At 43.6% G+C, this 27423-nt stretch overlaps 1 protein-coding gene across 3 annotated transcripts in view; it reads right to left on the bottom strand.

Annotated features, from left to right (window-relative positions):
- The window catches only part of DLC1 (DLC1 Rho GTPase activating protein), a 412979-nt gene that overhangs the window by 471 nt on the left and 385085 nt on the right, over positions 1 to 27423 (bottom strand). For all 3 annotated transcript variants that reach the window (XM_021694274.2, XM_021694275.2, XM_044912827.1), the window contains 12 exons: positions 27206 to 27277; positions 22243 to 22324; positions 14895 to 14958; positions 11410 to 12833; positions 10750 to 10926; positions 7707 to 7866; positions 7388 to 7586; positions 5240 to 5453; positions 3630 to 3744; positions 2811 to 3029; positions 1778 to 1995; positions 633 to 806 (listed from right to left, as the gene is read on the bottom strand). In XM_021694274.2, the coding sequence (XP_021549949.1) occupies positions 633 to 806; positions 1778 to 1995; positions 2811 to 3029; positions 3630 to 3744; positions 5240 to 5453; positions 7388 to 7586; positions 7707 to 7866; positions 10750 to 10926; positions 11410 to 12833; positions 14895 to 14958; positions 22243 to 22324; positions 27206 to 27277 (3118 nt within the window). The remainder of the gene's footprint in view (positions 1 to 632; positions 807 to 1777; positions 1996 to 2810; positions 3030 to 3629; positions 3745 to 5239; positions 5454 to 7387; positions 7587 to 7706; positions 7867 to 10749; positions 10927 to 11409; positions 12834 to 14894; positions 14959 to 22242; positions 22325 to 27205; positions 27278 to 27423) is intronic.

Below are 27423 nucleotides of genomic sequence, written 5' to 3'. Positions count from 1 at the left end.
CCACGGTAACCTCCTGGCATAGCCATTACACTTCTGGAGCCAGAAGTTTCTCAAGGAACAACACACTGAGTACAGACACTGAGTGACATTGTTTAGGGAAAGCTTTAGCATACAGAACAAAAACAGATCACACAGATGACTGAAAAAGTACCAAGAGGCAAAGACTGCAAGTGAGAATTTAACCACCGTGTAAAGTTTTGAGAGGTTCACGTTTTGGCCGTATTGCGGCATTTCAGTGAGTTTTCTGATATGAACACACACTCATCAATGGCACCCGCTATAGGCCTGACTAATGGCTGAAACATACTATAGATATTCACATATATTCGTATTTTCAAATACCTTTGAATATAAAATGAGAATCATCTGCTTGCTAGTTCCAGCTCTCATTTCCTATGGCTTTAAATGCACGGCAGAAGCAGCGTATCCCACCACCTTCTCTAAGGGACTGAGATCAGGAAGCGGTCCCCCAGAGACCAAGAAACAGGAAGGTATTACTTTATAAAAACTGCTCTTTAGGGAGTAGACAAGGTACAATGATGTGTTCATTTAAGCCATTCTCTGTAGCAGACAAAAAGTCTCATCTTCCTCATGACCCTCACCATGTCACAAAAATCAGAATCAGAACGTACCTTAAGTCGGCTCTGCACATGTAGGTGAGTTTGGATTTCCCCGACCCGCAGGGTTCGATCAGATACCAGGAGAGAAGCACATTGACTCTCACCCCCACCACAGGTGCCCGGTCATGATCCACGGAGGTGAGTAAAAGGGCACATGCGCCCTTCGGTAAATTAGTCCGCCATGTTCTGTAGAGACAAAACCAGAGGGGAAAAAGATGGAACCGCCAGGAAGCCAAGTTGAAAATGGGCCCCACTGTCAAAAGAGACAACTGAGGGGCAGGATCAGTTCCTATGCTGTGTGACCCAGTCCTAGATGGATGGCACCCTCTGAACTATTGTGCGAGGGCTCTCGAGTGAGGAACTCCGTACAGAGCCGCCACGGTGCGTATATATTCACACATCAGTTCTTTGAAAGAGAACCAACATGAAGTGTGACTGAAAACCCTTTTTACATTTCACGAATTAGCACATGGCCATCCAAACGAGCACTGTTCTGTTGGAAAGCTCTGGACTAATGATGTGCCATTTCCTCAAAGATTTTTGGAATTCCTCGTTCGATAATGTCTCCAGAGGATTTATGAATTACATATAATTCAGCTTTAACCACAGCTCACTTGGGACTTAAATGTTATTTCCTGGCTTATGCATTCACTTGCTGTTTCTGGTGAGAAAAATCTATCCTAGAAGGGGCGAGAAACTGCTACCAATGAGCATATTCAATTGAAGGTGCCTCTATTTATTTGCTGTATTTTTAAATATTTTTAAAGATTTATTTATTTGAGAGAGAGTGAGAGAGCGTGAGTGGGGAGAGGAACAAGCAGACCCTGCACTGAGCGCAGAGCCTGATGCAGGGCTCAATCTCACAACCCACAGATCACAACCTGAGCCAAAATCAAGAAGAGCTGGACGCTTAACCAACGGAGCCACCCAGGCGCCCAGAATGGGCCTCTATTTCTGAGTTCGATTCCAAAAGCGTTCCAACTATTTTCAGGGATGAACACACTGTTGGAATACATACAGACACATTTTCTGTATCTGGAAGGGTTCAACGCTATTTCACAGAGGCATACCTTCTACTTTACGTAATTTTACCATCTCATCACATTCAGTGACACCAGGCACATCCTTGCTACAGGGATCCATTTGGAAGCTCTCACCTCAAAACCACGTAGTCCCGGGCAGGGTGGGGCGCCATACTGTTTTGGACATACTGGTAAATTTCCGTTTGGCTGTCCAGGATTTCAATCACTTTGGAATCCAAGAGGTCTACGTCCCAGAGGTGCTGTTCTTTGAGGAGGCGCTTTAAGATTTCCTCAGGCATGGCAGGGACTTCGATGGTGGACCGCCAAAGCCTTAGGGGAGGTCCTTCGCTCACCTGAAAAGAGGATGTATTTTTCAGCACTAAGACAATTCACACACCCCTACACTTTGAAGGCCAATTGCCGGTTATATGTACAGTCATGTGTTTGGAGGCTAATTATTATCTATATGCTGGTATCCCCAAGTTTATTCAAGAGCAGGCCAGAAAACCTGGCCTTTGGCCAATTTTCTGATCAAAATTACTAACATTTGTTTTCCTGGGACTCTTATGAGGGTCAACGCAATAAAAATCAGATCATTTATCTGCATCCTAACACCTGCATGGCCATCCAGGTGCTGTCACTGTTTATTTCTTTTCAAGGTGGTAGAGACGGGATCAAGAAATACTATCACGGGCCTATCATGCTAAGCCATACAAGACATCCCTGCCCTCAAGGGGCTTCTAGTCCTAACAAGTTAATTTCTCCCCCAAGTAATCCCCACTCATTAACGGGCCAAGAGAAGAGTGGCTGAGAACAGAGGAGCGTGCCGGGGGATTCTGATCAAATTATGGAAATATCTAAGCATGTCATAGAATGCACTAAAGCCCAATACCTATAGCCCAGGGAACTGTACTGTGATTCTGTGGAACCAAAGGATTTCAGTAGATGGTCCGATTCCTCCAACAAGCGTGAGTTGACTATGATTCCTTGCTGACCTGGATTCCATTCTTCCCTGGGGAACCGAATCACCTGGCTGGCCAGGTCTACAAGGAAGGGAATGGGTGACAGATGCCCGTGGAGAGCTGAGCCGGCCCCAGGGTCTCACCTCTGATGAACCTGAACCCTGACCGCTGGAACTCAACCGGCTGACAACAGAGCCAAGACTTACCTTCTTATAGGAGAGCTCGGCCTGCTCAGATGTGGAATAGCTGACCCAGCCTTTAAACTTCTCCTTGACCTCTTTAAACAGGCTATCCACACAGGCCTGGAGGAAGTGCTGGTAGTCAGCCGACTCGTCGTGATGCAGGCGCCCCAGTGCTTCTAGAGTGAGGGGCTTCAGCTCCTGTTCTGTGTAGGAATTCCGACATCGACTCATTTCCTCAGGAACCTGTGGGGGACGCGAGAGACCAAAAGGAGGTGAGTGTGCCTGTACTTGTTCCTGATGCCCATCAGGGGAAGGGGCGGGGCAGTGGCAACACGCTGGGCTCTCGAGGTGCTGCGGGCACCCCACCTGCTCCGTCTCCCTGCACACTAAGGCCTGGGCCTGCTGACCTCCCAAGGTATTGTGAGGACACAAACACGTCACCTTCATAAACGTATCTAAAAATCCTATTCCCATGTAAGGTGTTCTTCTGCTTTGGAAAGTCACAGGAGGAGGGTAAATGACGAATACGGGGCTTAAGTGGATGAGGACAGGCTTCTCAGATACAGAATTATTTCAGATCATTGGTTGCTTTTGCTTTTTAAGTCAAGGGGTATGGCGATAGGCAAATTTCATTCAACACGTTAACTCTAATGAGCTCATACATTATAAAATAAATAAGATGTTCTTAGAAAAGGAAAAAAAGAAAGACATTCTTGAGCTATGTATATAATCTCCAGCTGTGGAAAGATCTTTTGGTAAGATGTGAACAAACTCGGTGCCTAAGATTTTGTCCTCATGATTTACGTAATCCTCAACAAATAACAAAGCTCCCCAACTCCTTACCTGGAAAAGCTTCTTGCACTCAGCAATCATATGGGCCAGACCCTGAGTGGCAGCGAGGTTTTCATTCAAATCTTTCTGATCTGGTTTGCCCAAACTTTGTTTTCTTTGCATTACCCTAGGCAGAAGAAATAAGGGAGGGGGGAGATTCAAATATTTATGTGTGTTTAATTAATGTGTTATTCTAGGAAACCCAAAGGAGAGAAAAAAACCATTTTACCGGAGGCTATGTGTTACCAAGAGGTTCAGGAGAGCTTTACTTTGGTCACTAAAATTCCTCAGTTTTATCGGCAAAGCACAAAAAACATGAAAGGGACTGTTCTCAGTGAGATCTAGGCTGTTAAAAGCCATCACGTTAAACAGGTTCCTATTTAAATAGGGCAGCTTGGAAGGTCTACGGCTGTTGGTGGGGAGACAGAAGGCAGCTTCAAGGGGCGCGAGGACAGGAGGCACTGTATGGGGGTCACTCTTCTTTACAGTTTAAATAAATAAAATCTCCTCCTGAAGGCGAGGGGACCATCTATTGTTTCCTAGAGGTTTCTCTTCATCTTATCTGATCTCTCTCTTCTGCTCATCTCTTGTTCCCTATCCTATTGAAGATGGAATGCCTCAGTTCACGTGAGAACTAGATAAAAAGATATGTTAAGTACTGTACGGCTTTCAGAAGCAAAGCTGACTTCACCTAGCACAACCAGGCGTCAGGCCTGGAGCAAAGGAGTATCTGTCCAGTACCTTCAGAGCTGAGGAAAAGGATCAGCTGGATGGGTCCGACGTACGGGGTTAAGTCCCATTAGGGCCTCCTTTCTTACCTACTCACAGCTGTGAGGCCCTTAAGGGAAACATTCACAGCCGTAAGAAGCTCCAACTGGCTGGGCCATCTCCCCTGTCAGATGTGGGCAAGTTACTTATTACACTGACCCTCCCTGCAGTCTCACCTCCCTGCCAGGATCTTCACCTCCTGTGATTGTTCCCAGGATTAAATGAGAGAATGAATGTCAAGGGTGTAGTCCCGTGGTTGGGTCAGAATCAGTGCTGAGCAAATATCAGCCTTTGATATTTTCCAGATCCTCTGACTTCTTCTTCATCCACTCCCAGCTTATATACGTCTAAGGAGAAGCTTTGCGCACAATGGGCTTAGGCCAGGTCCCGGCTTTGAGGCTCAACGCTATCCTTAGTTCTTTTAGACCCAGCTAACCACCTTACAACTTCCAGCACAGGCTGGGGGCTTGGCTTTCTTGACCCCGCAGAAGCCAGGGCAGTGAGGACCTTATTTCCATCCAGTTTTTGAGGTGAGTAAATCCGCATGATTTTTTGCTGGCAGAAAGTGTGACGGCAAGGTCACAGAGGGTGCCGGGGAGGATCAGGGCAAACGCTTGCCACGGCTAAGCACATACCCAAATCTCTCTCTCAAAACCTGGGTGCCACTAGACTGTCTAGAAAGTCACAGCCCCAGGGCTGAGAAGGAGGGAAGTGTGGGGGCTGTGAAGGAAGGAGGCAAACTGCTTGACTCAAGTGTGAATCCAAGAAACCCAGGGGGACAACCGAGAAGGAAAGGTAGGCTGCCCTGGTCTGAAGAACAGAGCATGTGTGTGCACATCTCCTCGGACCCGTACCTTGGAGAAGAATTCTCTCTCTTCAGGGTGTTGAGGTGGAAAAGGGAAGGCGCTAGGCACACAGCCAGGTTGGTGGGAGTCATCTGGTTTTCTTTTACAGCTGCTGTGACGTCGCTCAAGAAGTAAAGGAGGGTCTGTAGGACCTCCCGGTTCTCATCAGGCAGGAGCATAATGGCGGCCTTGATAGCCTGGAGGCGCTGGTCCTTGGGCACACCTGTTCAACACCGACATTTCCCCCGTCAGCTCAGTGCTTTTCCACGCACATCGCGAGGAAACGTCCCAAAGCAAATACCAGCCCCAACGACCTCAGCCCAGTACTGAACAAGCACTTGCAGAAAGTGTACTTGAGGGCGCCTGGGTGGCTCAGTGGGTTAAGCGACTGCCTTCGGCTCAGGTTGTGATCCACGGGCTCCCTGCTCAGCGGGGAGTCTGCTTCTCCCTCTGACCCTCCCCCCTCTCATGCTCTATCTCATTCTCTCTCTCAAATAAATAAGTAAAATCTCTAAAAAAAAAAAAAAGAAAGTGTACTTGAGGTTAATATGTAAGAAATTAGGGACCGCCACCAGCGTCACTACCCTCAAGGATTTCCCGCCTGTGGAGGAGTTAACAATTTTTCGACACCCACAATGCCAATATCCTCCTAAATCCACCTCGGAGTTCAACTCCAGATATGATGCCTGTTCTTTTGGTTTACGGAATTAGTTTTTCTTTCCTAAGTTTTTTTTTTTTTTTAGAAATCCCTAGTGTACCATTCTCGATTACTGAAAACACACACATTTATACTTTGGTTTAGTCTCAGTGAAAAATCGTATCTAAGATATGTACAAAGGGATAAAAACTTTCTCAGCCTTTACACAAAAATGTTCATTATCTCTGGGGACTTTCCATAATTATAACTGATCTGCTCATTCGTAAGATGTGGAAAGGAAGCTGCTAAAATACTCAGTTGAAACAACAGCTATTTTTACTAGTAATTTCCTTAAGTTTTGGAAAGCATACTAGGGGACGATTATAAAAATATGTGCTCGAGAAACAAGCCAGTAAAATAATATACATGTAGAAAATGCTGGGCCCAACCTTCAGGTCTCCTTTACTAGGCAGATCTGTCTTTTAAGAGGCATGTGGTGGAAAAATCAAGTCACTCAAGTGCAGCTCCATAGGACAAACTGATTAAAACAGCTCCATGGTTACAATACATAACAAATACCTTGGTGGGGAAAATGTGACCTGTGTTTTCATAAAATCTGAAAGGATGAAACAAATAATGAAATAATCCAGACCAGCTCCATTTCTCATAAAATAAAGTCCAATGCACTGGTTTAAAGACAATTCGAGCACGAAGAAAGAAGCTGCTTTTATATTACATTGCTTTAACACCACATTGAGCCAAGAAAAACACGGGGCTGTAAATGCTATAATCCTGATCTTGATCATTAATTTAGACAACTGTTTGCTTTAAGCTTTACTTAAAAGTGAGAAGGGCATGGGTATTGTTTTCCCAAGTATTTCTGGCAGAAGCTGAGATGAATAACAGAAAAAGATTATTTATTCATTTTACAGCAAGATAAAACACACAGACACCTGTGAAGTTTTAAACCCAACAGGCCCTGCTAGAGAGCTGCACATCAACAGAAATATCTTGGTACCTGCTCTTCTAGAAGCATCTCAGATAACACTGTTCTAGAAGTGAATGAAAAGGTGAGCTCCTGGCTCAGCATGTAAGAATGTGGGGAGCACCTGGGTGGCTCAGTGGGTTAAGAGTCCGACTCTTGATTTCGGCTCAGGCCATGATCTCAGGGTCGTGAGATTGAGCCCGGCATCGGGCTCCGCGCTTGGCGTGGAACCTCCTTAAGTTTCTCTCTTTCTCTCTCCCTCCCTCTCTCTGCCTCAACCTCCCCCAGAAGAACGTAAGAATGTGTAACTGCTCCTATATTGAGAGAATGATGATAAGGGAAATTTATTTTTGCATCATTCAACAGGTATACAGAAACCTGCTCCACAAACAAGGAGAAAAGGAAGAAACAGATGACACATACTTCCAAGAGGTCATCGTGTGGGTTCCAGAGAAAGGCATGACAGGAAGCCATGGGTTTCAGCCGGTCCCACTTTTCCCCAAGGCCAACAATGTGGAAATCAAAGAACACTTACACTGATAGATCTGTAGAAAGGTTTCTGAGAGCTTGTTCGTCATTAGCGGCTCAGGAAGGTCTCGAAAATACTGCTTGAGCATGTCTGCCACATCATAAGCAGACTGTCCCTCATAGCTGACGCAATCTATGGCACTTTCATTCATCTGGCGCAGAGCCTGGATCCGGGATTTGACACCGGATTTTCTGAAAAGCCCCACCTGTTGGAAGAAAAACATGACATGTCAGGAGAGAAGCAATATTTCCACTACAGAATCATAAAAGGAAGCTTGAGTCCGAGGCCCCATGATTCCACGGGACCTGCGCACAGCGGTCCTCACCTGATCCAAACAGTGGTTGCGGAGGTAGCGCATGGCCTGCTGGATGCTCTGGGGCAGGGGCTGTCCCGTGCGCTGCACATTGACCGTCAGAGGGACCCCGAACACATTCCGGTCCTTGTAGTCTGGGACCTTGATCCTTTTCATGAACTTGGGCACAGCCCTATTTAAAGAACAGTAGTAGGGGTGGGGAGAGATGTTTATTTGTCTGTATACTCTCACCCATCTTTGCAGGTAAACCCTGTGGGCTTTAGAGCTGTGCTAATAAGGTGGCTATTTAAATAAAATTACAGATTTAGTTCCTCAGTCATATTAGCCACAGTTCAGGTGCTCACGAGCCATCTGTGGCCAGGAGCTACCAGTGAGCAAATATAGAACATTTGCACTGTCACAGACAGTTCTGTGGGACAGGACTATTCTGGATCTTCTAAGAGTTGGGGGCTATGAGACCCAGGAACATTTTCTCTGTTGGGGATTCTCCTTCCACTATTAACTCTGAGAACTGGGTCTATATTCTTTTTTTTTTTTAAGATTTTATTTATTTATTTGACAGAGAGAGACAGTGAGAGAGGGAACACAAGCAGGGGGAGTGGGAGAGGAGAAGCAGGCTTCCCGCTGAGCAGGGAGCCCGATGAGGGGCTCAATCCCAGGACCACGGGATCATGACCTGAGCCGAAGGCAGCTGCTTAGTGACTGAGCCACCCAGGCACCCCTGGGTCTATATTCTTAAGGGAGCCGATGGGCTTCCTTACAAAATGGCAGCACAGGAAGGAATAAGAAACAGAAAACATTCAAGACCTGAATGAGGCATTTCACGACAGAATTTGAGAAACATGTTCCCGTTTGTCCTGTAAATGGACAAGAATCATTTCTAAGTTTCTGATGAGTTTCAAAGCATTTAAGGTATAAAAGGATCATGTAATGCTGGATGAGAAAAGAGCAAATACATGGTGTTGGTCCAACATAATGAGAACCAACTCCAGAGCGCAACAATGGGGGCCAAGCTAATGACCGGAAGTCAAAATAAATCCTCCTGCTCATGACCCCGGAGAGTACATCTTCAGGTTTCTAAAGGAAGATGAAAAAGAACAATGAAGGTTTTGTGAGCCTACACGCCAGGCTCCCCGGAGTCCTAAAACCAGGTCCAGCCCCAGCAGTACACGGAACAGCAGGAAACCGATGTCACGCATTTAGTGCTGTCAAGCAGAAACTTCAGCTCTAAAAGTGACCTCTCTAAACGGGACAAGAAAGGGCAAGGCCGAACAGGAAAAGAACTTTGTGCAAAATTTCTCCTTATTCCATGGATCCCACAATGCGAGGCTTTTACATTTGGTTTTGACTCACTGGAAAAACTGACCAGAGCTCAAGAAGTATTACGGACTTTCAGATTCTTGAGGGTTTGGTGGGAAGGGGGTGGGCAACTCAGAAACGAGAATGTAAAATATGTACTTTTAAATAGCCAGCAGGGAAAACAGGGCTCTAAGCACTGAGGAACACTGCAGAAGACAGGCTGCTTTGACTTCTGAGGGCTTCCCAGCAGCCACAACACGTTACTGTTTATAGCCCTACGAAAGGTAAAACGAAAGCACAGAGCCAAATTTGTATTTCCATACAGTTAAGTATATGGTATCGTGGCTATAAGTGTGTATAATACTCGCGTTGTCGGGGGGAGAAAAGCCCAGCGGCGGAATGTGCAAAGAACACATTACGATCTCCACCGAGAATCTGAAGCATGTGGGGATAAACCGGTCAATACTTATTTCTGTCATTCAGAACAAACAACTTCTGTATTTAGCAAGGCTCACATAATAACAGCCTTTGAACGGGAGGTGCTTTGATGCTGAAGTTAAACTCACTACGAGTCCTGAGGAGAGGAGGACCTGGGGAGAGAAGGGACCCTTACGCTGCTTTGCCGACTCTCCCGCGCCCCTCTGGTTGCTGCTAAGGGAAATGCGCTGCTTCTCTGTTTTTATAAAAAGCAGAGGTTGTGCAACTGCGATGATAAACACTCAGATGACTGAAAAGGCTTAAGGATACCCAGCTGACACAGTGAAATGCACTTGGATGTCAATCTGGAGGTAGGTCTCTGCACTGACAGCAGAGAAATTAAGGTATGCACGCATTAGGTCCCATCCATGACCCATGCAGCCTGACAGTCTCCAGCTCACGTTGCACACGCCAAGGGCTGTATTCTTGAAAGCAATTACGAACAGTTCTCCGATGAATTTTACCTTCATGTATATTTTAGCCTGTAATATCTTAGAGCAGTGAATTCTTTGTGTTTGTTATTCACTGTTCAAGAGTCTCTTTTAGAAAAAAACATAACCTGAATTTTTTAGCACAGGTAGATTTTTGAGTGATGCTTCAAATATTTACATCAGAAATGATTTCTAAAAACATACACGAAAAGGGTTATAAGGCCAGGTGCTGTACGTCAAACATTTCAAAGTTGGTCTCAACATCCTATGATACGAACAAAATTTTTCTTTCCTTCTTTCCCTAAGTATGATCTGATACTATACATATATTTACCTATGGGGGGCTATTTCTTTTTCTTAAGATTTATTGATTTTGGGGGGGGGCAGAGGGAGAGAGAGAGAGAGAATCCTCAAGCAGACTCCCTGCTGATAGCGGAGCCGGACGTGGGGCTGGATCTCACAACCCTGAGATCATGACCTGAGCCGAAATCAAGAGTCGGATGCTAAAGCAACTGAGCCACCCACACGGCCCTGGTGGGCTCTGCCTGACACCGGGAAGGAGGCACTTGTCCAGTGTGATGGAGCAGCAATGCAGTCTCACCCCAAGAACAGGCGATTTGTCAACCTGAGAGCTGAAACTCACTCAAGCAATCCCGCCGCTTATTCCCTAAAGAGAGACTGGCTTGAGCAGTATCAAATATGGCCTCAAGAATGCAAAGATTACACTAGGATGATAGTCTAAAGGTATTAATAAAGGACAGAACTGCAACATACTCAGTGTTGGGACAGCTTCAAGGAGCTGACCAAAAACTCTTCCAATTAGTTTACTGAGCACAGTTAACCCTTACCAGCTAAAGCCATGCTTATTAGAAGGTGTGTATTTCTCCAGCAGGGCGGTTAACTTTAGGAGCGAGTATTTCTGCAGCAGGTTCATCTGGGCCACCGACTGGCAGTTAATCTGCAGTGACACAGAATTTAAGCTCGGCCGATGGGAGCTCTGGAAACTGTGCCATCTCAGCCTGTGCCTGTGGGAGAAGAGCGGGGGAGGGAGTGAGTACAAGGGCTCTCTAACAGGTAGATGCGAAATCAGCAGGGGCTGCGCCCTGCAGGGTGTCTTATCTCAGGAACGGAGAGGACTCAACTTCCATCCCATTCTTTCCCTTCCCCCGCTGTGGTAAAATACACATGACATAAAGGACCATCTTAACCACTGCTAAGTGTACAGCTCACAGGCCTTAAATACCTTCTCACTGTTGTACAACCATCACCCCCCATCACCCCCAAGACTTACTTCCTCTTCCCAAACCGAAACTCAGGACCCGCTGAACAGTGTCCGTGCGTTTTGGATGTTAGGAGCTCCTGGTCTGTCACTTTTCTTGGGAGCCCACAAGGGGTGGCTACGAATGCCACCCCGGACCCTATCCCCTCCCCCCGCCCCCGACGAGAGCGGAAGCAGCCCCTTCCCGGGCCTCCCCTCCCCCATCTCCAGAGGGAAGCAAGGCTCTCACCTATTGGACCTGGTCAGGGAGGCCCCAACCCCAGAATCCCTCCTTTCCGGGATGTCCGAGGGCTCTTCGGGTTCATTCAGGGAGTTGCCCGTACTGTCCAGGTCACTGGGCGTGGCTCGGTCGTTGTCCACATCCAGGTGTATCTGTTTGGGAGAGCTCGGGCACGGAGAGACCGAGTCCAGGGCTGAGTCAGAGTCTCCCTCATCCGAAAACTTCTCTGACCACTGGTTGACGATCCTCTGCATCCCCTTCACGTGGTAGAGGATGTCATCCAGCTCGGGGAAGATGTCCTCGTTCTCCAGGTCGGCCAGGTCCCCTGAACTGGAATAGAGGATGGAGCCCGGCACGTTGTCATAGACACTCAGGCGGCTGCTCATGGAGCTGGAGGAATTGCGTCTCTTAAGCTCCTTGGGGCTGTCGCTGCTGTTTTCCCTCCTCAGGCTGATGTGGCCGGGGCCGTGGAAGCTTCCAGTCCTCCAGTTCACGGAGCTGTTATTCCCTGAGGGAGAGAAACTGCCATTGGAGAGGGCCTTGGGGAAAGTGCCAGGCTTATGATCTTCCGGGATGTAGAACACGGCGTCCTCCCGGTAGCTCTCGCGGTTCTTGAAGTTCTGTTCCGTAACGCTGTTGAAAGTGGACTGACTGAATGGATCAAAGCCCTCCAGGTACATGCCCACCCGCTTGTTGCAGGCGCTGAGGCTCCGGGTCCTGGTGACCGGGCTGGGCGTGCTCACGGCGCTGCTGGTCTCCGACTGGCTACTGCTGCTGCTGGTCTGCGTGGAGTTGGAGACGCTCCGCTTGCGCACGGCTGGCACGTTGATGTGGTTGCCGTTGAGCGCGGAGATCTCCACGCAGTTCAGCTGCTTCAGCTTCTCCTCGTCCAGCCCCTCCCGCAGAATGGGCCCGCTGATGATCAGCCCTAGCTTGGAAGGCGCCTTGTGCTTGCCGTGGTGCGAGCCCTTGAGCTTCAGGCTCTCCATGCGCTTCAGCAGGCTGCGCGTCTTGGACTTGGCGTTCTTCTCGGGGCCCTTCAGGCTGAAGCCGAAGCCCGACAGTTCCTTGGGAGACGGCAGGCTGCAGAACGAGTCATCGTTGCCTACGAAGTTGCCGGAGGAGCAGACGCTGAGGACCGAGTTGGTCCGGGGCGTCGCCGCGTCCCCGGCGTGGGGCGCGTGCACGGGGAGGCTGCCCGTGCTGCTGAGGCTGAGGACCGAAGCCACCTCCTGGCGCTCGCTGAGCTCCGTCAGCATGCTCTCGTGGCTCGCCGCGTTCTTCAGGTGGGTGTCGTCGGCGGCCCCGGGGGCTGGGTCCTGCTTTGAGGAAAAGACATCAAACTCTTCCAGCCGGGACCACCTCTTGCTGTCCCTCTGGAAAGTCCATTTGCCGCTGATTGCACAAGGCTCGTCCTCGTCCGAATCCTCACTCTGCAAGGACAGAACGGAGGCATTCGTCACTGGGACCGGGGCGGACAGCAGGGAGCAGGGCGCGAGCTCATGATACGCCATCGGCGTCACTTCCCCCTTTATGTCTCTATTGTGTCATGTGTGATTATTTGATTTGATGATGACGATTTTATTACTGTTTTTTACATTACAAAGATGTACACCTCAGGACTTCAACAGGAAGAAGCCTGACCGAGTGTTTCAGGCTAAATAAGAGTTATTTGGTAGAAACTGTTGGATCTATAGGCTGTTCTTTAATTGCTCACAGAGGAAACCTCTTGAGATCTGTGAAAATTCCAGGCATGCAAAATATTTTGAACTGGAGTCAGCAACGGGTAGGACTCCCTCTGGTCTGCCTCCAGTTTTGCTGCCTGTTGATAGCATGTGTTTATATTCTCTTTTGCCATTAAAAAAGGTAGTTTTCAAATCCTAAGAAGAATGGTAACTGAAATCTGTAGCCACCCTAAAAGTGTACAACATCTCCTAACAGACCAATGGAGACACCAAGCCAGGTAATAAGCCCCCACAATTTTTCAGTCTGATACGTTTCTGCTTCTTACCTGTTCTTTTTCATCCCCTCCCCCACCAGACACGGGGTGGGGAGCTAATGCCACACGTGTCCTGTGAAGTTTCAACCTCAGACATGCTCCAGGCCATTTAAACAAGGCTTCACAAATACCCAGTCCTGACAGCGTGGAACATTCAAAAACGTGAAGTAACATCTTTGCTGACCTTGCTTGATTTATGGGCAGGACTCAGGGTTATGCCGCGTCACAAACTACTGCATCTGAGCCTTCTAGGCGGGATATCAAAAGGCACCATTCAGTCTGATGCAGGTCTTTCCCACTGGTGTGGAAAATATCACATGACCCACGTGTCACAGGACAATGAGTAGAGAGCATTAAAGCTGACTTGGAGACTCCTCTCCACAGCTCAGTGGGTGCTGAGGTTCCAGTTCATTTGTTTAAAAGGTTTAACTCCCCCCAAGAAGGCAGCTTGCTGCAAGTCAGGGACTCTAGGATAATTAAAATTTGTACTCTGAACAGTCAGAAATATGTTCTTCGACCAAACTTATTCCTATTTACTCTAATTTGTGACAATCACTCCCAGGACTACACCCACCTCTTCTCCTAAGATCTCATAAAAGGTCCTCACATTTCATACACAGAAGTTATGTACCACCATTTGACTAGAACATGTGGGATTTCCTGCCCTTCCCTCCGTCTCCCCCAGCTCTTTTCCTCCCTCCGGTCTCTCATTATTCTTCAGTACCCCACAAGCCAGCCTTCTCTTCCATCCCCGCAGCAGCTCTGAAACACGGTTACTGTTACGTGTGGGGAGAGAGTCCCCAAAGAACTTTAGCTTTAATTTCTGAAGGGAATAATGGAGGATTCAGTGGGATTGCCTAAGCCTCATTCCTTTAATCTGTAGTAGGCACTGAGTTAACAAGGCAAAATAATAGATGATTTGTTCCAATCAAAAACAGTTGGAAAAAAACCTTCATAGATACAGAGAACAGACTGGTGGTTGCCAGAGGCAGGGGTCAAAAGGTACAAACTTCCAGTTATAAAATAAGTTTTGGGGATGTGATGTACAGCATGGTGACTGTAATTCATAATACTGCACTGTGTATTTGAAAATTGCTAAGGAAGATCTTAAAAATTCTCATCACAACAAAAAAAATGTTATAACTGTGTAGTGATGGATGTTAACGAGACTTATTGTGGTGATCACATTGTAATATACATACATATTGAATCACTATGTTGTATACCTGAAACTAGTATTATGTATCACTTTTATCTCAATTAAAAAAAAATAGTGGGAAACCGTCAATTTATTGGCTAGCTGCAACTACTGGTTTCGGTTACATAAGGCTACTTGATCTTTGGTAAACCTGACTGGATTGTAACATTAAAAATGTAGATTTTTGGAACAAGGAAGTAATAAGAATTTGAGAGACAAAACCTCTTACAAAACACATAATCCAGTTTTTGGTCTGCCTCCTTTCCTCCCATCCTATTATACATTTTATATACTCACTCTCTTCCGATGAGGACTAATTTCCAGCTTCATCACCGCACACTTGTTTAAAGTATTTAGACGCCTACAGGGCAAAGAAATAGTATTAGCAAAGATAGGAAACCACTGATAGGTAGATATGTATTTTTTTTTTCCAAACAGGTGACATGTGTAATGAGTTTATTCTATAAAAAATTATTCTATAATTTAGAACAGTGTTAGAAACTTCTTTACAAAGTGAATAGTTTAAAAATACCTTGACATTTCTTAAACTTCGTCATTTAGATTGAGTATTACTATTTTATAGTAAAAGGACACATTGCTAGGGTACTATCAGGTGCTTCTTATTCTTCACAGGACAAACAACTCTCAGTGAGGAAATTTATTCTTCCAAGAGTCCCTAGGTTGATCCATTAGGTAGCTCCGCATAGTGCCAAGAAGTAAGAGCCAGTGATGTCCCCTTTCACAGAAATAGCAACAGCAACAAGGAACCAAGCAGTGTTCTCGGTAAATAAAAATAAATGGTATATTCTATCTCAAAACAAAATTCAAACAGAAAAATAAGCCAGCTTTTAGACATAATAACCTTAGACACTCTGTTCAAAAATTTAGCGAGTTCTTATACAGAATAGAAATTGGAGCCTCTTTAATATCCAGTTCTTTTTACAACTTCCTGTATGGGACAGGATAATGTTTGGAACAGTCATAGCTATAGTGGAAATGATTACTGAAAAATTTCTCATACAGCAGCTTCAAGGGTTACAACAGAGCTCAAGAATCAGCACTTGAATCAGATTCTTCTTTGGAACAAGAGTGATATTTTTACCTTAAACACTTTTTTTACCCCTGCCAAGGAGTAGTGTCAATTTATAATTATGGAAATAATTTCGGTTTGTTGAAAATGCAATTAAAAAAAGAAAACACAGGAAAAAAAAACCCCAAAATAAAAGTCCTCATCAGGAAATAATGAAATAGCTGGAAAGAGAAGACCATCCCATACTCAGAAACACACGGTATTGCAGAAGTGTGAATGACAGCCCCCTCTAACAGCTTCTAGGTGACCAGCACTTGGTCTTCCTCACATAAACCTTCGGCATATCTGCTGTCTTCCACGCTCAGCTTTCCAGTTTTTCCTACAGTTGCAATTCTTCCTTTTTCATAGGATAAGAGCATTTGATTCACACAAATTCAAACTGACCAGCAGACTGCTTCTAGGCTTTATCTTTGGGATTCTGTTCTTGCAACTCGTCTAACAACTTGATGCACAAGGATAGAAAGTATTTTTGCCTGCTGATAAGACTGCCTTTGATTTTATAGATTACGTGGTAGCCTGTTTATAGAATAAACAAAGATAACTCAGAACGCCTATGTTGCCTGTGTTCAGAAAAATTCTGTTGATGGGGAGGGAAAGAAAACAAGTAACTAAGAAAAAGCCCAAACTTTGAAATGAGTGGATATTAGGTCCCTCCCTAAAGGGGCATGCATTACTTAAATGACTTAGATCCACAGTGTTTTGAGTTCTCAAACGTTTTCAAGATTTAAAGAATCCGGAATGGTTACAGTTAGTCTTACGTCTGGGTTTCATTAATCAAACCTGTAATCAAATACCCACTTGACTTCATTTGGGCTTTAATGGTTGAGTGGTGTTTATAACCAGGTTTACTAGGCATGGAAGCCTCTGGCGGCGGGGGAGGGGCTCACTTCACAAATTCTAGATTTGAGTCAAACAAAAAAGACCCTGGAGGCTAGTTTTATAAAGGTCAACATTATCTTTATGTTGGTAGCAGCAAGCTAATGGCAGTTCAATTTTGAAGCCAAGAAGTTATTTCTTGGGGTTTCTGTAAGATTCATTTGTTCCCAGGACCTCCAAAGAATGCCCACTGGTGAGACCTTAGCTACCTGGAGAGGGACCACACTGACACGAAACAGTTAGAGCTAGATGGAAGGGGGCTCACTCCAGGTCAGGCGCCATGCCCCGCACCACATAGGTGTTATTTCATCTTGCTTCTCACAAGAACCCTATGGCACAGATACTACTGTTTTCCTTTTATAGATGAGGACATGGGGGTTTGGAGAGGTGACGAATTGCCACAAGAGTAAAACATGGCGGCTCTGACATTCAAAAACAGTATATCCTGTATTCTTTTCCAAAATCAATCTTAATGATGCTAATACACAGGAGCAGCTTATACCTGAAGTATGATTCCCCAGATGAGTGGCAACTGGTATCCCGCACCATCTGTCCGGAAGGCGTGGTCCCTCCAACCCCCCTGGGCCCTCAGAGGGCCCAGCTCCACAGGAATGTGTCAGTCTTATCTGCTGGGCAACTTGTACCCTGCTCTGAAGGGGGAGGGAGTACAAGGTGGGCCATCAAAGGCTCCTGAGTTTTGCGGCAGGAAGCTGCAAGCACCCTGATAAAAGCAAAGCAGGGGGGTTTTGGGCCCTCGTATTCAAAATGAAAACAGGGACAAGTACAAGACACATGTGAGAAAAGAAAAGGGAACTATTTTCTAAGTTAAGACCTGACAAATAAAAATTGTTCCAATTCTTAAAAGATACTTTCTTGGAATTAGTGCAATTGCTTTAGGGTGGTGGGGTGATAGACACTGGGGAGGGTATGTGCTATGGTGAGTGCTGTGAATTGTGCAAGACTGTTGAATCACAGATTTGTACCTCTGAAACAAATAATGCAATATATGTTAAGGAAAAAAAAAAGGAAGATAGCAGGAGGGGAAGAATGAAGGGGGGGAAATCGGAGGGGAAGACGAACCATGAGAGACGATGGACTCTGAAAAACAAGCTGAGGGTTTTTAGAGGGGAGGGGGGTGGGGGGATGGGTTAACCTGGTGATGGGTATTAAAGAGGGCATGTTCTGCATGGAGCACTGGGTGTTATGCACAATGAATCATGGAACACTACATTAAAAACTAATGATGTAATGTATGGTGATTAACATAACAATAAAAAATTAAAAAAATGTACTTCCTTTTAACAGAACAGAAATAGCAACAAAGTTGAAATCCACTATGTGGCAGGCTGCTTGACATTGGTTAGGCATTCAAGGACTGTTTTACAACAAAGTGGAGACTGACGATGATAGCTGGGATATGTACTTATCATGATATGATTATCACCTTATTTACATAATTCTTTGGTGTGTTGATAGGAGGAGTCAGTTGTTAACTCCAAAGGAAAACAGTGATGTGGAACATTTTTCAGAAGCTAGAGAGACAAGATCATCTCAGTGATCTATACACCCAGCGTGGGGCTCGAACTCATGACCCCAAGATCAAGAGTTGTATACTCTTCTGACTGAGCCAGCCAGGTGCTCAGAGACAAAGATCACTTCAGAATAGGTGTTCTAATAGTAGGTCGCAGTTTGCATTATTACTGTATATGCTTCAAGGCAAGCAAACCACTCCCCGCTATTAATACTGAATGTGACCCTCTCATGATCTTGGCCTTATCACTGGGGTTCGATTATACAGCAAAACTAACGAGACTGGGACAAAAGCCAATCTCTCAAAGGAAACAAATACAAAAATCCCTTACAAGTGTAAGTGCAAGAATGTTGGTGAGCAATCCAAATCCCAAAAATGCAGTAGTTTCAAACTTTAACTTTTGGTCACTACTAAACTTTGTATTAAGGTACTATTACCATGAGGGGCACCTGGGTGGCTCAGTTGGTTAAGTGTCTGTGTTTGGCTTAGGTCATGATCTTGGGGTCCTGGGACTGAACCCCACTTCGGGCTCCTGCTCAGCAGGGAGTCTGCTTCTCCCTCTCCCTTTGCCCCTACCCCCGGCTCGTGTGCTCTCTCTCTCTCTCAAATAAAAAAAAAAAAACTTTAATATTATCATAATTCTCAAGAAAACATTAAGTCGGGGGCACCTCGGTGGCACAATTGGTTAAGCATCAGACTCTTGGTTTTGGCTCAGGTTGTGATCTCAGGGTCATGAGATTGAGCCCCACATCAGGCTCTGCACTCAACGCCAAGTGTGTTTGAGATTCTCTCTCCCTCTGCCCCTCCTGCTCATGTGCTCTCTAAAATAAATAAATAAATCTTAAAAAAGAAAGAAAAAGAAAACATTAAGTCTATGGCTTCTGCCCTAAGTAGACTCTGCTAAGAGATCAGCAAATATTATCCGTATAAGAATATTTATAATCGGGCCGCCTGGGTGGCTGAGTCGTTAAGCGTCTGCCTTCAGCTCAGGTCATGATCCCAGGGTCCTGGGATCAAGCCCCGCTTCGGGCTCCCTGCTCCGCGGGAAGCCTGCTTCTCCGTCTCCCACTCCCCCTGCTTGTGTTCCCTCTCTCGCTATCTCTCTCTCTGTCAAATATATGGGTAAAATCTTAAAAAAAAAAAAAAATTTATAATAAATTTTTAAGCAGAACACTAATGTGTACATGGGAGCAGTTTAACATTTATGTGTGGGAGGGTGGTAGGAAAGAGAAACCATGTAAGAATTACTTTATTTATTTAAAAGATTTTATTTATTTGAGAGAGAGAGAGAGAGCATGAGCAGGGAGAGGGGCAGAGGGAGAAGGAAAAGCAGACTCTGCTGAACAGGGAGCCAAACACGGGGCTCGATCCCAGGACCCGGGGATCATGACCTGAGCCGAAGGCAGACGCTTAACTGACTAAGCCACCCAGAGACCCCAAGAATTATTTTATTTAAAACAAACTTTAAAAAGTTTTCTTTAAGGTAAAAATGTTAACATTAATGTTTAATAATATTTTATGAAGTAAAACTTTTCACCTTTCTGTAACCACTTTACTATATTTAAAATCAACTTCTCAAAATATTTCAACAGGGCAAAAGATGGAAGTCTACAAGACATCTGTCAGTCTGGAGAGAACTGGACAAATCACAAACTTTCAAACCACACCACAGCTTCATGATTTACTGGCCCCCAAATTCCATGGGCTGAGAGACTATATGGAAGAGGCTAGCGTAGCTAATGAGATGGATATCACATCATCAGTAAAATAGGTTATCCCCCACCACTGTGCTGACAACTGGGAACCTATTGGGCATTTCAAAAGAGGATGCCCCATCATTTTCTTCAGAACATTTGTTTGGGCCTCTCAAAAGGAGAATCATTTGCCTTGGGAAATCTGTGTGAACATGGATAAGAGCCCTTGGTGTTTCCAGTACAAACAAGTTGATGACCATTACTATGAATTCTGAAGCATTTTTTTTTTTTTTAAGGATTTTATTTATTTATTTGACAGAGAGAGAGAGAGCACAAGTAGGCAGAGTGGCAGGCAGAGGGAGAGGGAGAAGCAGGCTTCCCGCCGAGCAGGGAGCTCGATGCGGGGCTCAATCCCAGGATCCTGGACCATGACCCGAGCCGAAGGCAGACGCTTAACCGACCAAGCCACCCAGGCACCTCTGAAGCATTTCCTTTTTGAAGAGAAAACCCAACTTCAAGATTTTCTCCACATACTCAAATCTGGGCCTCCGTTTTGGGCCTAATAGTTTTCAAACCCCTTTAACACCCATTACCTCATTTCTTCCTCACACTTAGCCTTTGAGACATCATTCTCTGCATCGGAGAAAAAAGAAACCCAACCAGCATACACTGCAGAGTCCAAATACAGATGAAGGTCTAGCTGTTTTCACAAAAGATCCAGAAACACAGATTTATTCCCTTTAAAGGGAGGTGGCTTCTCGAACAGAACGGAGAGCCAGTGGAAATCACAAAGGGCAGAGGATGACCTTCTGCTCAGAGGAGCGCAACACAGTTTCAAACTGATATTTAAAAAAAAAAGTATTCAAGAATCTAATCATGAGCCCTTTGGGCTGCAATGTTGTGGTGATATTTTTATGACCCAGAAATGCCTAAGCTGTTGCTGCTGTTCAGATGGCCCACTTACTAAGTGGCGTAAAATGTGTGAAATGGGCGATCTGACTCAGTGCGTAAATATTTCCTAGGATCCATTTTATGAGTGACCTCATTTATATGCGTTATCACCAATGACGAATTGAAAAATAAATTAATTCTACCCCACAGCTAAGCATTAAAACATTTTAAAAATGTCTGGAGTAGTTTCTATTCCAGATGTTGACTTTTTCCCTCCCAAACTGCATTAGTGACATTTTCTTGTTCCCGATGACATAGCTTTGGTATTACAGTGCAGTGAGGGACGCGGGATTAGGTTGCTTTCAGAAAATGTGTCCATACTCTGGACAACCCTAAGCAGCCGTTCCATTGGATTTGCGAAGTGACAGTGTTTCTGTGGTTAATATGGCATTCTTTTTTTCTTCAACAACGAGAACTAGTCTTTTCCGTACACCATTCTAAAGATCCTACCTGTATTTCCCTAAAATCACTGCTTAAGTTAGTGGATTCAAAAGACACTGCATTCCATAAGAAAGGCAAAAAACTGTACTTTCCCTGAGCTACTTTCTGTGCCTACAAAGCAGTTAATAAATACCGAGTGTCATTCTACCTTAAAGATGTTCTTCCAAGTTAAAATAAGTACTGAATAAAAGAAAATTCATTTCAATTTTACATATAAAATCAATATATGGATTTTTTCTGTGTATAATTTTTCCCCAGAATTCAGCTCTTATAGCTTGTAGGCTTTGAGGAAAATGACGAAGCATGAATGACTTAAAAATGAGTAACATGTCACGAAGAGTTGGGGAGGATTATCAGTGTCTCATCATTGTCTGCTACATGTTTTATCACTTCTACTTCACTGAAACCCACCAGCTGCCCCTCAGCCGAAAGACCCACCAGCACAACGAACAAGGATTTCTGACAGTTTTATTCACGTCTCACATCAATGCTCATTTACTGCCTGTCCACTGTAGCTTAAAGGCTGTGCTGAGTTCTTTTACAACCTTACTTAATCCTATTGTTACTTTTTTGTACCTGGGGAGGCTGAAGAGATTCAGAGAAGCTTCTTTGGAATTCAAACAATGGTTCTCCTGACTCTAGCAAGCCGTAACTCCCCCACCCCCCCCTTTATTCCTCTCATTGTGTTATTTTCATTCAATCTAACAGCAGCTTTGACTCTGTTAGAGTATCTGGCTGGGACTGTACACTCCATTACCCTGTTCCAAGTTTCCGGACCATCTGAACGTTCTCTGTTTCAGCAATCATATGGTATTGAATATGGAATGGTCTATTTGAGTACCTTCTAGGGCAGTGCCATTTAGGGGCAATACTAAACAACAAGATGTCACTTATTATAATTAAAAGGCCTATGATTTATAATGAAGTAAACTACCGTAACCATTCAAACACCTGACTTAATTAGTAGAACTGATGTGAGCAAAACCCATTTTGATGATAATACCTCATTAAAACAAAAAAGAAAAAAAAGAAAAAGAAAACACTCAAAACATTTCCATTTACCTGCATAAAGCCTCAATGGCGTCTCTGTCCAAAAAATCATGCTCTCTCTTGACCAAGGAAATATCAATGGGGAACAGAAGATCTACAAGAAAAATAAAAACATACATTTATTGAACACCTAAATTCTTGCCAATCTAGCCCAGTTTAGCAGAGGGAAAAAAAAGTAATTTCTTGAATACCTATTGTGCGCAGGACACCTTACTTCCTTTCAAGTGCTATGGGAGAATAAAGCAGTTCAGGACAATTCCATCAGTGTCCTCAAGGAGCTTAGATGTAAAGTGGTCTGTACACTCAAATATCCCTTCTTGTCACAGAAGTGGTTCAAAACACGTTCCCCCTTGAAACAAATGAGCAGGCAACAGATCCCTGCTGTAAATTATAGTTTCAGCCAGAATCAACACCAGAAGGATGCTTCCTTTCAATGGGGTGGTTGTTGTTGTTCTGTTGTCTTTCCATGTGTGTCTGCTCACATTTGGTCAGGGGAAGAGGTCATGGAAAACTGAGCCAAGGAAAGGTCTACAGAACAATGGCCAAGTGGTAGGAAATGGAATCTAACCATTTGCATGACATCAAAAGCTAAAGAGAATTCAGGATATGCTATTTTTAAACAAATATTAGCACTTCCATATGGCTCTTCAGGAGTTTATATAACTCCCCTCCAAAACAAAAGGCCAGCTACAAAGCTGCTGGAGAACAATGGGATCCCAAATCCCTTAATCTGCAGGAGAGTTCAATACTCTTAGAATACTAGGAGTTATATCAGAACTGAAAAGGAGAAAGGGGGAGAAAGTCAACTCAATAGAAGAATTCCCTTTTTATCCCTTTTTGATAAAATACATTCAAGAAGAGGGGAGGGAGACCCGCAGCACCACCGTGGAAATTTACAACAGCTCTGGAATTGCCACTAGATAAAAACAAGTTACCCTCTTTGGAGTTCCAGCTATTAGGGTATAATTGGTCTTTCCTGTAGAATGCTTACATAATATGATGAGTAAGAGTTCTTCTGTGCACCTCTGTAGGTCAGGAATGGGCAAAATAAATCAGCACAGCAGGAAACTGGGATTACCATAACCGAACAAAAACAAAGACAAAAATAAAAACAAAACAAAATAAAACAAAAAAACAACCCCATGGCCTCTGAAATGGCTAATGCTTTATACTGGGATAGAAAGGGCTCTCAGGAGATGCAAGTGATTAGTCATGTTCTAGTTCTTGGGTTGACTGTGACGTTTTCATGGTTTCCAAATTCCAGTCACTGGTTTCACAGAATGGAGCTCCTTATTCTTAACAATCTATTTGCTAGAGATAATGGTTAAGAGTACCTTTTTTTTTAATGTTGGAAAGAACATACTGTTACAGTCCAATTCTTTTTTCTGAAGGCACAGAGTTAGATTACCTTTATCGTTCCCTGAACAACGTAGGCAGACCAATGAGGCAGCCCATGATTTATGAAGAAATATGTGAAACTCAGTATTGCAGGAATTTATCTCTTCATTATTTGGCAGACCAACTCTATAGGCTTATAGTGAATGTCAGCTATTAGTAAATACGGCGGACTGTAAAACTGTTTGAAGGTTGTCACATTTTATTTCACTTTGAGCAGACATCAAGAACTTTTAAGTATTAAATAACAGAGCTGACATTAAAGAATATATTTTAATACTTCCAGAGGGTAATGCCAGATCTATAAATGTAAATGAAAAGCTCACGTCTGTTAAGTGTATAGGAAACCATGACTATGTTATTTTAACAATTCTAACTTCATGTACCCAGAACTGTACTTTAGATTCCTTTCTGATCCAAATTAACTTTCAGATTCTGTTAAAACAAACAAACACAAAATCTAGGGTAGGTAGGGACCAAATATAAGAGAAGTGAAATAATTAAATAAATAAATTTCTCTTATTTGCCTTGACTCTTCTGAAAGGACCGGCTTTTAAAAGATATGATTTATTGATGAATAGAAGTTCTCAGAGTTCTTTAGGTTAGAATTTAATCTTCCAGCTTGAGTGTAAGGGCAGGAAGTATAAATTGCCAAAGACCAAAATAAAGCAAAACAGGAAGACAAGGAATGTGTGGGTTGGTGTATAGTGTGTGCATACTCACCCTACACAGAGGGGCAGGATGAAGGGCAAAAATTATCACCCAGAACAATATACAGTATATATCCCCCAAACAGGCTTATGCTTCAAAAGACTTGTAAATGAAAGGACCACAAACACATCCCGTGAAAATGCAGTCCGAATTTTAGGATTTACTAAGAAATAAGACAGAGACTGGAAATGAGTCTTAGCAAACATACACTCATAAGAAAGTGCTGCTTGGCAGCAAATCAACACCAAAAATGAACATAATTGAAGGAAATTTAATTTCTAAACAGGAGAACAAAAGAACAGAAGGACAGCCACCTTACTGCCCCTGCAAATGTAATTATCTTTCCCCATCTCCCGTGGAGTGTGAATTGAATGCGATAGAATGGTGGCCCCTCCCCAGCCCTCCCCACCTCCAAGCCCTTCTGAAAGACCGAGATACTGTAAATGTTAATAGGTCAGAAATACCCTCTAACGGAAAGATAAGCAACTCCACCATAATAAGCACACAGGTTAACCAAGTACCTTAAAAAAAAAAGGAAAAAAGAGAGAGAAACAAAACAAAAAAAGGAATACTTTTGGAAATACTCTCTATAATGTAGGAATAATAGATCTTTTACACAGTCTAGCAATAAAATAATTCTGAATCCAACTTCATGGGAAAATATCGCACATTCAGTCTGGGCTACAATGAGGAATTGTTACCTACAATTAGGTAATGAATTAATTTAGCTGAGTGAGATAGGAAAATAAAAATGATCTCAATGGTGTCTCTCTGCCTGATTTGCTTCTGGGGAGTACCCACCCACCCACTCCATATCCCTCCTCAAGGCAACCCGCTGATCCTGTCTAGCACTTCCAAGCTTACAAACTATACCCACTCTTAGCACCGGCTTTTTGCTCATGTGTTAAAGGAGGTTGGCAATGACCAGTAGCCCCACCACAGAGCCCAATGCCACTGTTACAGGAAGAAGAATGTTACTGTCCTAGAAGAAGAGAAGAATAAAAGACATGATTTTAAAACTATTTATCGTGAGAAGAGTTGAACATCTTTGGTGAAAGTATTTAAGTGACATCATTTTATACGAATCTTTTAGAAATTTTGTCATGTGGTGGCTATCTCTTAGCATCCCCTTCCTTCTTAAGCGATGAAAGAGATTATTTTTAAAATGTAATCAACCAAAACTATGTTTGTTTTTTGAGATTCTGGAAGTCCCTTAAAGGTCTTATTGGCTGTTGGAATTATGTTTTTATTTTATAAAATATGTAGCATTTACCACAGAGTTGGGCATCCCTGTTGGTGTAGAATTAATAGTGGCTTGTTGGTTAGTTGAATGGATGGGATGGTGGATGATGAATGAATGAATGGATGAGAGACATCTAGTGTCTCTAATGTTAGGGAAACAGAATGCTCAAGGTAGAAGCAGCTCCAGAAATCATTTAACTTATTCTCAATTTAGGAATCACTTCACTATTCACCCAAACTTTGCTTGCAAATTACCCACAAAAATGGAGTTCACTGGTTCATAACTAGAATTCTTTTTAAATGACATCGTGTAGAGTATGATAAAAATCCCACATAAATGAACAGCGTATTCATCTCGCCATGTGCATGGCATGCTCTACCCACACCAGGCAGCTAGAGGCTCAGGATGAGCCACGCCTGAGGAGCTCTTCACCCCTCAGCCACAGCATCCGAGTGAACCCCAGGGCACTGATGACAAAATGAAGGAGTATAAATTCAGCCTAGATCTTCATTTTTTTTTTTTAAGGTCCATTTTCCTTAGTTAAAAATTTGAATGCCACAGAAAAAATAATATTCATCAAATGACAATCTAAACAAAGGTAAAAAGCCTAATTACAACCCAGGGGAATATATCTGCAACATATGACCCATAAAAGCTTATTATTTAGAATAAAGAGCTCTTAGAAATCATTATGAAAAGTGCAATCAACTCATGAGAAAAATGGGCAACAGACATCTCACAGAAGAGCAAATACATATTGCTAGATGATATGAAGAAATGAGCATTATCATTCATGATTAGGGAAATGGAAGTCAAAATATATCCATGTGATTGGCAAAAATTAAAGCCTGACAATATCAAGAGAGAGCACATGAACAGACAGGATCCTTATATATTACTGGTAGGGGTGAAAATCTGTACAGGCACTTTTGAAAAATCTGCATTACAAAACTGAACATACAAGTGTTCTCTGTTACCCAGTAATTCTGCTCTCGGTATACAGACAAGACAAATTATTGCAGATGTCCCACGGGAGTACAAAACTGTACAAGAATGTTCTTAAGCCTACAGTTTATAAAAGCAAAACAGATAAAGCCAAAATGCCCACCAATGAGAGTGTGAATGTGAATAAACTGTGGTCTACCCACACAACGGGCTATTACACAGCACTCAAAGCAAGTGATCCAGAGGGAGACATGGTATAGAAGAATCTTAATATATGTGTCAGAAGAAGTGAAGAAAACTAAGTCTTACAAGATTATATAGAGCATAATACCCATTTTATAAGCGTAAAAGCAACTTTATAAAAATATATATATATTAGGAAAATGCCATAAAACTATATAAAAGGAAAGCAAGAAAATGACAAACAGAAGTTTCAGAATAAGTTGCTTTGGGTAGGGGGTGGCAGAAGGACCTAATGGGTGCATTATTATCAAGGTCCTTGTTTTTGGTTTTGAGTGGTGGGGGTCTTAGGACTTGCTACATTGCTTTCTTAATGAAATATTTTAGAAAGTAATAAAATGTCTGAAAATAAATCATAGATCAGTAATATCATGAACCAAGGATATGAATATGCCAATTAAAAAACCCTTACATGTGCATGGCATGCTCTTCCCCACTCACCTTCATAAAGCTGTGCATACTGGGGGAAACCAGTTGCCCGTAGCCAATCACAAGCTTCCTTGGCTTCAATTTCTGTAACAGAACCAAAGAAAGAAAGACATATCAGTCACGTGCACCTCAGCATGCTTTCTTCCTTAACAAACTCTGATTTTGTTAGATAAGCAAAATACATCTGTTGACAATGGATAAGCAAAATAAATAAATACACATATGCCTAT

Source organism: Neomonachus schauinslandi, chromosome 2 (genome assembly GCF_002201575.2).
Source record: "Neomonachus schauinslandi chromosome 2, ASM220157v2, whole genome shotgun sequence".
NCBI lineage: Eukaryota > Metazoa > Chordata > Mammalia > Carnivora > Phocidae > Neomonachus > Neomonachus schauinslandi.
Note: the sequence above shows the minus strand (reverse complement) of the source record. Positions and strands in the feature narration are given on the sequence as shown.